The 14,335-nt window shown below is 29.1% G+C and overlaps 1 protein-coding gene across 1 annotated transcript in view; it reads right to left on the reverse strand.

The window, feature by feature from the left end:
• Positions 1–14,335, reverse strand: part of GluProRS (Glutamyl-prolyl-tRNA synthetase) — a 65,488-nt gene that overhangs the window by 16,956 nt on the left and 34,197 nt on the right. Inside the window, exons 12-13 of the mRNA XM_075366076.1 lie at positions 10,585–10,697; positions 8,719–8,842 (exon numbers count right to left, since the gene is read on the reverse strand). Coding sequence (XP_075222191.1) covers positions 8,719–8,842; positions 10,585–10,697 — 237 coding nt within the window. The remainder of the gene's footprint in view (positions 1–8,718; positions 8,843–10,584; positions 10,698–14,335) is intronic.

Consider the following 14,335-nt stretch of genomic DNA (forward strand, 5'->3'; position numbering starts at 1 on the left):
AGAAAAATATTACGAACATAAATACAAATAAATTTTAATTTGATAAAACATCAGTGTTTGAGGGAGATGGTCTTACAAAAACTGCAACAAATAGCAGCACTCATGTAAATTAATATGCAATTTTCATTATTTTTATTTTACCATAACAGAATTATTTCAATCATGTTTAAGGATGTGGGATGCTGCAAAAGTACCTTCATGAAAAATTAACATAAGTTATGTCTTATCTCAATTTTCTGTACTAGGTGGTTTATTTAATAGAATTTAAATATATATATATATATATATATATCAGGGGTATTGTATTCTGCATGTAAAAATTTACTTTATTTTTTCTAAAGACTGCATTGTATCCAGATATTTTAATTTGTAAGCTATATTCTTTGAGTCTTTGTTTATGTCCGCTAATATGATGTATATTTACTTCCTTGTAAAAGGTAAAGAAGTATTATGATCACGTCATGAAAAATTTTGGTTTTCAGATTTCAATGGAAATATCCATTTTGATCATCCCTGAATCCATCTTGACTAGTTATGGCAGACGTCTGTATGCACATACGTCTATGTACATATGCAAAAAAAAGAAAAGAAAAACATCAGAAGTTATTAGTGAAATAAAATGTTATGTACTTTTCATTTTAATTAAACAATTTTTACAATCAGAGGTTAATAATTATTAATAAATCAATATATTTAAATTAAAAAAAAGTTAAAAAAAATATATGTATATGAAGTTGGATTTGAACCGATTGTGCATGGTTATGGACACGTCTCACTTACACCACATATCTACTTGAGCGACATGAAACAAAATTAATACATAAACTAATAAAAAATGCTGATATGGACACCACAAAAAATGTGGTGTCCACCATAATGCTATTGTGTAACTGTTCACTTTATTAAAGAATTGGAGGATAGTATCTCACTTTCAAATGAAATAAGTTTAAATTAAATGCAGCAAAAAAATATGTATATGTAATTTAATAGGCATACAATGACAAAGGTCATACAATGACCTTTGAACAAATTTTCTGTACTACTTTCTGTAATGTGATGTCCACATCACATTTTTTGTTTTAGCTCTGTTATTACTTTTACTTATTTTGTGTAAGAGAATGTCATTGAGTGTGTGTGTGTTGTCATATACCAAGTAATTTACAAAGGAATTCAAAACTTTAGAAGGCATATAAAAATTTATTGAGATACCTTACAGATTCAGATGAGTAGAAAAACACATTAAGTTTGTCACCCAACATTCACTTTGGTTTAAAATGACTTCCATTTGTAATGTGATGCAACACATACACCTGTAATCGATTTCATGCAGACTGTACCCAACAAGTCGGGCATTACTTCTGCAGCTGTGACATTAATTCAAAGTCAAAGCACAACAAGATCAGCAGGCAAAGGTGGTACATAAACCCGATCTTTAATTAAACCCCCATAAGAAAAAATCTAGCAGGGTCAAATCTGGGGAGTAAGGTGGTCATGCAACTGGGTTTTCACAACTGATCCACCGACCCGGGAATCGAATATCAAGAAAATTTCAAACTTCTAGATGGTAGTGAGGTAGTGCCCCATCTTTTTGATATTAATGCTGTCCATCATCATTTAACTGAGGAATTAGAAAATTTTGAAGTATGTCCAGATAAATGATGCCATTTATGGCCTCCCAGAACTTAATGCTTTTTGTGACATATCCCAGCAGCAAGTTTATGGGCCATTCTTTTTCACAGAAGCAAGTGTGTCTGGACTGAACTATTTTGATATGCTACAACTATTGCTCTTTCCTACATGGCAATACGAACCACAGAACTTTATTTGGCAACAAGATGGTGTGTCTCCTCACTCACATAATGATGTATGTGACTGTTGAATGACAGTCACATACCGCTGAATTGGTCACCAGGGACCTGACAGGGCTTGTTTGCTGTGGCCTCCATGTTCACCCGTTCTGAGCCCGTGTGATTTTTTTTCTTTGGGGGGTTTATAAAGGTTCAAGTGTATGTGCCACCATTAGCTGACCTACCTGAATTGAAGCAGCTGTTGCATCAATTACTCCAGACTTGCTGATTAAAGTCAGTGGGATAAATTCTTCTATCGACTGGGTATGTGCCAGTGATGAATGGTGCTCATATTGAACACTATAGGAAAAACTATTTGAGTTACTCTTTCATTTCATGTATATTTTATCAATGTAAGTAAAACTTAATAAATATTACACAACTTTAAAACCCTAATATTCATTTAGAAGCACAGTGTATATAAGTAATTTTTTGTTTACAATATATATTATACTGCTAAGCTCCTCTATACGATCTTCATTTTATATGGGGTGTTTAGTAGAAGATGAATCACACTTTTAAAAGCAAGTTATGTAGCTTATGTGAGGTGGCAGATTTGTTGCAAACAAGTTTCATTTATTGAGTTGGTAATGAATTAAGTTTGTATTTGTCTGTCAAGTTTAGTTTATGGTGTACTTTGTTTATGTTACAGTTCTTCACATCGTCTTGTATCACCTTGTTATAATCAGATAGTATCTAATACAATATGTAAACAGTTCTTGCTGTTATTTTTACAAACATCCTAGATTTAAACTTGTGTTTCAGATCACAATGTTCAGTATCTAATACAATATGTAAACAGTTCTTGCTGTTATTTTTACATACGTTCTAGATTTAAACTTGTGTTTCAGATCACAATGTCCATGCAATGGACAAATCTATGAGCAGGAGTATTATTATAACATATGAAAGGACATTAAGTACTGTTGGGTTTGGGTATTTTTGGAAACTCTTGAAGAGTGGGGGCTTCTTTTCATTCTTTTGAATGTCTCTTCATTTTAGAATACAATTATGAAAAAATATTAATTTCTTTCGGTTATACATTTTTTTTACTGAATTTTGGCCCTCAATGAACTAACGTTATCAGATTAACTCTACAAACTTAATTCTGAATATTACAGATTTTCTGCATATATTTAATGAAAAAAATTACTATTACATAAAAAAAAAAAAAAAAAAAAAATATATTAAAAGATACCTTATTTTCTTTTAATATTTTAGATTTTGATTTTTTTCCTGTACAGTTTAAATAACAAGAGTATATCTTTAAAAATAGGTATTTACCACTTCACCTTTCCTACTTAGGAAACCCTATAATCAAAATTATAAAAATTTATTCTAAAAAAACTACATCCCTATACAATAAATTACAATGTGTTCTTCAATATAAAAATGGTTCCAGGGTTTTTGTTTCAACCTAGTAAGTAACATCTAACTACAATATACTGCCGACATGGTAAAAAAAAAATGTATTTTGAACAAAACTTAATAACAGAAAACAAAAGGCTGAAATTTAATGAGATTATTTATCTTCAACTGTCTACTAAATATGAAAAGAATTAATTTAAGCCATCAAAACCAAATTTTAACAAAAAAAAGAGTATACTTATAAAAAACATAGAAACTAAAAAAACAAATTCTGATTCTTCAAATACTTTTCTCAAAGTAGCCTTTCTTTAATATTTGTAAAAACCATTTTTCATTAAAGTCAACTGTAAAATATCATGGCAAGACTAAAATTTCAAAATAATGGACAACCATTATTTGTTTTATTTGAAATACAACATATAATCAAATGAGGTAAGATTATTTGGAGAAATGTACACATAATACTTTGTTGAAGAACGTATATATTTACACTGAAAGTAAAGACAATACTTTAAACACGTATAACTGTACCTTTCTGATCACATTTATACTCACATCAAGTATCAGTTATGTAAAAAAAAAAGCGAATATAAAATTAAAATAGTGTTGGACACTGAGAAGTGGTGAGAGAACTCGTAATAAGATCTGGTTGTAACCAATCATTAAATTAGATATGCTTAACATTTATCATATCAGAAGCAACATTGTCTTCACTTTGCCAGTGAGCAATCACGCTCAGTGCTTTGTTTGTAAGTAAGTATCTTCTTCACTCTCATACCGGTCCAAGGGATTGTTCCAGTCCTAGTATTATACTATACAGTCCACTATCTCCAAATCAACATAAATTTTCTGCCTAAATGGTATCATCCTACTATTCATTGAACCCAACATTTATTTTAGTTTCCTAAGTAAACTCTGATTCATTATTTCTTTAGTTCCCTAACCTAAAAATAGAACAGCTAGAGACTGAATTCAATCAACTATTTTCTTGTGGATCATCAACATTAACAATGCTGGGTGCAGTTCACGGCATACTGTTACAATTTTTTAATAACTAATGACCATAGCAATTGAAAAAAGAATAATATGTGTAAACAATAATACCAATTAAAAATTTTATTTTGCACAAAAATTTTACGATTTTTAAGAACTAAACCACTGCAAAATCAAGCTGAATAATTTACATATTACTACTGAAGATTGGCAGCATTAATTTGTTAAAAGTAAGTTAGAATATCAAACAGAGGGATTAAATTTTCCAAGTATTTAATAAAAATAAGTTACTACAAATGATTCAAGAGCCTACCAATATTAATTTCTGACTTCTTGGATTTAGTTCATTTTAATTTTGAAACTGCTTAATCGTCTAATGAGAATTTAATAGCATTCTGTATTAGATATCTTTACTTTATCTACAATTAATAACTTTTCTTAAGATGTTATTTTATAGTTTTCTAAGTATTTAGGTGGAAATAATTAAATTAATTCTTAATTATGATAAGAATTAGATAAGATAAGAACAAATGTCTTAAATATAATACTGTATTTTCGTCAATGATATTAATAATGTTAAAATCATTTGAAGGAAATTACAATATAACAGACAGACAGACACGTGCGCATGCGCGCGCGCACACACACACACACACAGATAAATGAATAATATTACATATTGCAATAATATAATAATTATAATATTATATTATTTGAATAATAACTTTACCATTTGAAGGAGTACAGACTACTCTGTATACCAGATTTTTTTGGATTTCTACATCTACAGTTCTTTAAACAAACTAATATTATTACTGTAAAAAAGATATTTTAATTATACTTTCAATAATTTTTTTGAAAAACTTTTTAGATTGTTTGGTAATTTATTAAAAGTAGCAACAGAAGCATAATAAGCCAAAATATTGTGTTCAAAAATTTTTTTAAATATTTAGAAACAAAAGAATGTTTTTGTTTAACTGAATTGCACTGGACTGTTGTCTGCTACGTAGGTATTTACACATAGTGTAGTTACTGCTGTCTAATTTGATAGATTGTTTTTTGTTTTTTTTTGTAAAATAAGTGACTTTTATTTTTAGCGAATATTACATATTCATAAAATATATAAGCAAGGATAACTTAAACATTTTTATTTTCTAAACATCACTCTACATGAATAACACTTATGGATGCCAAACAATAATTTGATAATCCTTTCTTAAAAGTTCAATTGACTTTTGAAGAGATGATATACTTCAGATGGGAATACATACAATAAAACTTCCCAAAAGCAGGACATGACTCTTTATCTGGGAACAACAATCTGTCTGTTATTTAATGGCATTGTGTAGTTTCATGTAAATTAAAATTTTAAAAAACTAGTTGCTAATTAAAACAACTTTGTAAAATTAAAGTTTTTTTATTGGTTTTTTTTTTAAAATAAAAACACTGTCCTCCATGTTCATATCTCAATGAAAATAGTAATATTGTACATCTGTAATCGACCAATAAAATAAAAAAATAAAATTACTGTAAACTAAAATGCAATAAAAACAATGTACGCTACAAAAATATTAATCAAAATACATGTACAAAAAATAATATAAAATGTTAAAATAAAAAACCAAATACAATTTATTTACACATATGTGGTTTAAAATAGCCGTCTCTTTTAGTTTGAACTAAGTCCTGGTGCATATTTTTTTCAATAAGCCACTGTACTTCTGATATTAAAATAACGTCTTCTGGTAATCCTTTTTGTAAGAAATATTGCTTTAATTTTCTAACTTCTTTTCTTGTTTCCTTACTCGTGATGGTAAATCAGGGTTCATTGTCATTATCAATGTTGTTAGAGCCATTGTCATTAATTTCGGAAGTAGTCAAGTCTGAGGCAGCAACAAGATTACAGATGTCAGTCAATACGTCCTCTATGTTGAGTGTGTTGTCAATGTTTGGGTACTGTTTGTAGCATTCAATTGGTTCAATAAGTTCTTGTAATTCACTCTGTTCCACAGAATTTTCATTTGATTCCTGCTGTACAGCCACACGAATCCATAAAATTGCATCCAACCCACTAATACTTTTAGAAAGCTCATCACCATATGTAGCTTTCATTGTAGACAATAGTACTGTATCACATCACCTTTTTTTCTTTACAGAATTTTAAAGTTCTGAATGATCTCCTGATCAAGTGGTAGTATTACAGTACTGCATTAGTATTTGGGGGAAGAAATATCAATTTTACATTTTCTAATCTAACATTAGGGTGGGATTTTGCATTGTCCAAGAATATTCTATTTTGCCTTCCCATTCTACGATCAAAACTTAACATTCAGTCCATCATTATGTCCTTAGTCATCCAAAAATTTTTATTTGAATACCATTTAATTTCTAATGAATTTATGTTCATGCCGTTAAAATCATGGCTTTGCAGCTTTGCCAGTTATTAGTAGTTTTTCAAATTCACCTGACATTCAGCCAACATAATAGTGAGTCTTTCTTTATATCTTCCTCCTGTACCTTTTCCCTTTTTCAAACACATTGTTTCACTGGGCAACGCCCAGAAAAAAAGACCAGTCTCATCACAATCAAAAATGTATCTTTCATTATAACTAATGCTCTCCTGCCACTCTGATACCAAATTCTTATCACAGCACCAGCATCACCACTAACTTTTTATATGAAATGATATGTCTAATTCGGAATTTAACTAACCAACTCCCTCATGTTTTAAACTCATCATAACTGAGTTCTTTAGCAATTTCTAGGGCTTTATCATTTATCAAAGTTCCAGAGCCGGAATGTTTTTAGCACTAGCACTCAAAATCAATCAATCATAAGTTCTTCTGTAAACTGCTAGGCCTGGTGTTTTAGGAAATGCACGTTCGCTTAAAAGGTTGTTATTATCAGTCCATGACTTTTAGGATATAAGTTTATTTTTTAAGATATCGCTTATCTGAGTTTTCCCGACATCATGTTTTACCATATCATGCACACTGAGTTCTTCTTTTTCGTAGACATTTATAACTGCTACTTTTTCTTTTAATATCAAGCGTTTACAGTTTTGAGATATGTTAAGTTGTGTTAATAATAGTTGTAACAATTTTTATAAAATACACAAAATTGAACGTACAGTAAACATACACATAGAAAATATATTACAAGAAAAACATAGGACTATATCATAACAAAAATATTACATGTTCAATGTACAGTATACACTTGCACAGCAACTGATGACAAAACACGCTGGATGATGAACTGATTCATAACATCAATGTCTAAGTGGGAAGTGATGCAATTCACAACAGATAAATAAATTAGTCACACCGACTATAAAATAAAACAAGGAAAATTACAATTTTTATTCCTGTTGTCCGTTTTTCTGAACTGACTGAATAGTTTTTATAAATAAATTCATTGTTTGAATCCATTACTGAGAAGTATTTTATCCATTAATACAATTACAAAACTACTGGGAAATCAAAAAGTATCTGGTATTAACAGGAGTCCGTTATTGAGAAGTGTTCATTTAGGAAAGTTTCACTGTATAAGCATAATATACACATATTTACTAATGATGACAATCTTAGTGTTTTATTAAAGTACTTCAAAGCAAAACAGTACAGTTTGATTTTTTACAAATAAAATCAATTTAATCATCCCAATTGAATTTGTTGCCAAATAAACACCCAGAAAGTTAATTTAATGGGTAATAGAAATACTATTGTTACCATCACTGGGAATCCCTATATATGTAACTAGCCATGCTTTTATCCACCATTTAAAGTTAAATGATTACAATCCATCAGGTGAATAATTGTTGAAACAAAACACTATAACTACTATATCAAAAAGAAAAAGTCACACTAACATTTGTTTTTAGTTAATTAGTGTTAAATTATAGTATTAAAACGTCTTTGTTTTAATTCAGTTATAGTAATATAGTTGTTTTTAAAATCATTAGAATGTAACTTTACAGTGAAAAAGTGTATAAGTCATATTTTTACAGCAACAACATATTTCACATAAAACAACACTACTGCTAATAAATACAGTTACAAACCATTTAAAATGTATTTAGGACTCAGTTATCAGCTTTAGGAGAAACCCTTTTTTAAAATTTTAAGCAGTATTGATCACTATGGTAATCAGTAGCTGACAAATGCCAACACCATACAGTGAAATAACATCCAATTTTTTAACTTTGATTATTCAACAGAAACTGTGATTAAAACAAGGTATTACTGCTAACATTTCAATTTTATCCTTACATTACATTCTCCAAACATCAGGATATCATTTCTTAAGACATTCCAGGTAATGTGAAACCATTAATTTATAACTAGTGCAGGTTATCATCTTACTCCAAACTTACATATCAGAAGACAAACAACAGTCTGTTATGTTTGTTGAAAGACTAAAGATCAATACCACCTACTGTTAATATTTTATAGCTTTTCTGATAGACTGACAAACATAAAAACAACATGCATATACAAATAAATTTCACCTGTTGTTTCTGCTCTTTTTCAACACTGACACTCTTCTTTGAAGGTTTTTGTGTCGGCATTTCTTTGGTATGGCCATCAGGTATGAAAATTAATACAGCAGGAGATTCAACACCCGTATGCAAACTGTAAATAAGGCATCGAAAATAATTAATACATGTTTGTTTTTTTGTAGATGCTGTAAAATTAATTAACTTTTAATTTAAGTAATGCATCTACTGTTTAGTTCTTTCTCAGTCATTTCTACAGCTGTAACACACATAAAGTTGAAGAACAAGATATATTCACAAATCCTTTCTCCGAGTAATGATGTTCACTTTACAACCAGTTTCTATGGTGAACAGAGTTAAAGTTTCACTTGAAGGGCCAAGTGAGTATCAGCTGCATTTCAGTGGGCTTACATGTTGATGTGCAACAGAATATTTTGTTCGGTGAAGAAGGAAGCCATTCCTCATTTTTCCTGGCAAGCTTCATATGGGATCTTGTTATGCTGAAGAATAGCTCTGCATTATTCAAGAGTGATGTGACTCATGTCAAGCCTAAGCTAACTAAATAATATATATATACCACGTGTCTAATTTTAAATACGCCAGGTAAATTTCTCATTAACTACGCATAATACAAAAAAGTACCTAAAAATGGCCTGGAGGTGTCACCTTGGATTTGATCTTGAACTTTCCAAATGGAATGTCCTATGTTTGACCCCATCAGTGAAAAGAGCAAAAAATTTTACATTGTAATATGTGGTCACACATATACGACATTGGAATTTTTTTTGAAGGTCATATGACCTAATCATCAGAGATAGTGTTATGCAGGTGATAGTGTTACAAGGAGATAGATAAGTAGATTACATATTTTTTAAGATCATTCAATGTAATATTCATACTCCAAGCCATTTATCTTGGAAACTATGGGAAAGAACATAAAAATGACTTTACAGAAGTTATGTGGGTAGAAGGGTGACAACCAGCAGTGACCTTGAGTCCATCCCAAGGTCATCACAGTTTTTCAAATGGTGTTACCTTTTTCAACAGCGCCAATGGAAAGAGTGAAAATATCACATCAACATACCTAAATTTAGTCAGGATGTTTTAAGACTGTTATTTTTTTTCAGCTTCTTGAAGTTCATGATTTAGGAGTTAATCACATACAATATTATTTATTCGCTATATAATTATTTATTAACACAATTTGCTGAATTTTTAAGACAGTACCAGATAGTAATTCTCTTCTCATAACTTAGAAACCAACGACTGTAAAGTTTTCTGCTCTTTTCATTGGTGAGGTCAAAAACAGGTCACTCCATTTGACCTTCCATTTCATCCCCTCCAGTCCAAGTAACTTTTGTTTAGGTCATTTCTTTGTATTATACGTAGTTTATGAAGAAATCACCTGGGGAGATTAAAATGAAACACCCTATATATATATTTTTAATTATGTCATATAAATTACCATATAGTTACCATATAATTTACTTCTTGTTTCAATTACTCAAAAAGATCTGTAAAAATGGTGCTCAATTATATAACACCAATCCAATTTTCTGTAAAAATTAATTGTAAATTTTTATTAATCTTACAATTTTTTATTCAAAAAACTTATAAAGAATTAATGAACAAATTATTTTTTCAATTAATAATTCTAACAGAATAAATAATAAATAAAAATATATCATTGAACTAATAAAGTTCTTTAATTTTGTTTTTAATAACACAATAACTAACTGTAATTTAAAAATTTTAATAAACTTATCTAAGAAATTAAAACATTTAAGTGATACTGCATAAATCACTCACTTATTGTTTTATTATTTTCTTTAATTTTCACATCAGTTTTTATATCAATTAAACAAAAATTGAAATTACCTAGCTGATTTATATGGGCTATCACAGATGAAGAATCCTTTTCTTTGAAGTTGTATGATATCAGACTTTTTTATATTTCTTAGCTCAGGATCTCCTAGCATCTTCATGACAGTCTGTAAAATGAATTTAAGATTTATATTATAACCATGTATCAACCACTGTACAATAATTCCTGTTAAGTAATATTTTTTATAATGGTTTGTTGTTGATCACAAATAATAACAAACATTAACCCTTTTTATTAATATCAATAATAGTTAAAAGTAGATAGGGGAAAATAAATTATGGCTCCACAACTCCATCTGAGGTTTATATAAACATGTTATCCTAACACTTGGTGGTTTATACATAAGTTTATCCTAAGGTAGTATATACATAAACCACCTATTTCACTATGTAATAGGAACTGGAAACCACTGCAAGTATTTTATTTTCTAGTTTGTTTTTTTTTTAAACATTCTAAAAAACTATCAGAAGTCCTCTTAACCTATGGTTTCAAACAAATGAATTGAATTTGTATACAAAGTAAATCCAAGCAGTTCATCTCCATTCCAATTACAAGCTGGAGAAAAATGGCTGATGATGAGTATCTCAACAAATTGATTGATAATAGTGAATTTACCATGTTTCTAGGTGTAATGACTAGAACTGTATTTATGATCATACTCAAACTTACAGAATGCTTTCATTTGTCTAATATATCACCAGTTTCTAAAATTAAATATTTTTCACAAATAATTTATTTTTTTATTTTTAATTAAAGCAGCAACTTATTCTTTGTCAATTGTTAATATTCTTTTCAAAAGTCAGCAATTTTTCTTTGATATGCCTTATGCAAATATCAGCTTTGCTGATCATATCAAATGGTGAGTTTGATATGGTCATTCAAACTACCAAACACAAGCTTGATAATTTGAATTTTTTTCTAAGCTAAAACTTTTGAATTAACAACAGCCAAGTTTATTTAATAAAGTTAGCTGATTTAAAAACTAAATAGTGTGTTTAGTTGTGCTCACACTGCTCTGAGATGGTGTTAGCATATTCTGGGGCAATTTAAATGAGGTACATATTGTCAAAAAGTTTCTCCATCTTTAACATGACACACAGCAAATATCTATTACATATACAATTTATAAAGCTGCAGTTTTGAAAATGCCTCCTTTAATAGCTACTTCCATTTTTAAATATCTTTTGTCCAATATAAAAAAAAACCAGCAATGAATTGCATAACTTTTCCAGCAATGCCAATCAAGTTATGAAATCCATTTTTTAAAAATGAAAAAAAATAAAATAAATGAAAAAATTAAGCTGAATACTGTTAAGAAAATATTTTGCGGTGAGCAATAGAGCACAAATAGTGTTTGAAGAAACACAAACATTAGCAAAAATATTGAATCCACATTTTTATGCTAACTATACTGTTATATCAATATTTTTAATTTTAAATATTGTAAAAAAAGGTTTATTAAGTTTAAACGAAATGAAACACATTTTATCCAGCTTCCTTATAATTTAAAACCAGTCTCCTCTAAAAAAATCTCCAACTTGTATTACAACTTTGTAGCATAAGAATATCAAAAACAAATTTATAAGTACAAATTATGATGGTGTAATACTTCATGTACATGATAGTTTGAACCAATTTTACCTTAAGAAAATATACTTCAAAATTTTATACAAATTGTACAGTGGAAATATAAAAATAACATTTCATGAAGTTCAAAGCCAAATCAATGCTTATGATTGTGGATTCTTTACTAAGGCCTTTGTGACATCTATTTGTTTTGGAAAAAAACCAGAAGAGGAAAGTTATGATGAATCAAAAATACAATAAGATTCTTACAATATTAAATGAAACAATGCTTCATGAATATCCAAAAAGCTCATAAATGTAAACCTCAATAGCCAGGAGAAAGAAAAAATATAAAATATGAATTTTACAAAATATTAACCAAAAATGTTCCAATAAGCCAGCTTCAATTATTTCTTCGGTATACAAAAAAATAAAAAAACATAAATTATAATAAATTTCAGTATTAATCATTTTTTAAGAAATCTTTTTTCTTTGATGATATTGACACATAAATTTGAAGCTTGTAGGATTGAAATTGAATTTCGTAGTGTATGAAAAAATGAAAATTGCCTTGCCTGACTGGAACCTCTGGATGAAAGGTCGAGGCACTACAAATTTGCCAAAGAGATCTTTAAAATCTTTTTTCTTAAGTGCCCCAGTATTATTTCAGTCAAAACCTTTTCCAATTTTTCTGAAAATTGAATACATTCGTTTTTCCCCTGAAGGTAGGTACTACCTGTCTACAAAGTTTGAAGAAAATTACTCAACTGAGTCCAAAATTCCGATTTACAATTTTTATATTACAAAATATATATAATAATTAAAATGTTCTGTGGGTTTTTGTAACAGCAGACTTAATCGAAAGTTTTCGTTTGTATAAGCAGTAGAAACCCAATATTCTGGAATTAATGGGATCATACTCAGTCCACAGAAGTGGAATTCTAAATTAACCTTAGATTATCTCTGCAGAATTTGTCAAGAAATTCTAGATTAGCCTTAGATTATTCTCCCAGCTCTTATTTACAGTACAGAAATAAAATCTTTACCTCAATACTTTTTTTGTCATCATTCAAAATAATAACAATTTTTGTATTGCTCCTCCTCCCTATCAAGTCTTTTCCTCTTCAAGTTGTAATACTTATTAATATTAAAAGAATAAACTTACATATTGAGGAAGCCACTAACTGTTAGTAACAAGAAAATCTTGCTCAAATTAGGAGGAAAATGATGCATAAAAATTGACAAGCAGCTGACCAACCTTGCCAATATCATGTTTATGTTGTAATTTGACAGATTGTGATTTGACATACTTCCACAATCTTTCAACAGTTTGTGTATGTTGATCAGATATCAGATCACTAAAATTTCCAGCATGATAAACTTTTTAACAACATTATTGAAAAAAATTACATATCTCTGTTATAAGTGTGCTATTTATTAGGTACTATTTTTATTTCTGGGACTAAAATAAGCAAATAATTTACATTAAGCTATCTTGGCCATGATTTGGAACCACAAACGGGAAACATTTTTTGTCAACTTAGTCTACCAAACATCCGTTGTTGGCAGTTAACCTCTCGACATTTTTATTTTCTTTTTCTAAATAATATCCCCCCCCCCCACCACCATTTATTACGGCTTCACTTGCCTCAACAGAATTTAAAGTTCGTCAATTTGAATGACCATGCATAAATAGATTTTAAAACAGTTGAATATAGCAATCTAAATCCAAGTAACTATGAACCTGAACATAACTTCATGTCAACATAACATGTACATTTGTGACACATCCAACATTTTATCTCTTCCTTGTTTAGCTAAGTTCATTTCATAATCTTCATTACATTTCTTTGACATTTTCATTCACATTTTTAACAAGATACAAAGCTGCTATAAAAATCTTGCAGTGTTGGTTTTTTCATAACATCGAGGAGTTTGAAAACTGTTGACAATAAATATATTAAACTATATTACAACTGGTAAACAGTACACATTACAGTAGTATGTAGCAGTAAGTTATCTTGTATCTTGCTGAATAAAGTACGCATTCTTAATTTGATTTCTAATTAAATAGATAACATTCTTATTTCCCTGAGTAAGCAAGTAATATTCATTAGCTAAATGAAATTGGTATGTTTGATATTGGTCCCCTAAATAATGATGCATTTTAATATTACA

Source organism: Lycorma delicatula, chromosome 5, assembly GCF_047948215.1.
Source record: "Lycorma delicatula isolate Av1 chromosome 5, ASM4794821v1, whole genome shotgun sequence".
In the NCBI taxonomy this organism is placed as follows: domain Eukaryota; kingdom Metazoa; phylum Arthropoda; class Insecta; order Hemiptera; family Fulgoridae; genus Lycorma; species Lycorma delicatula.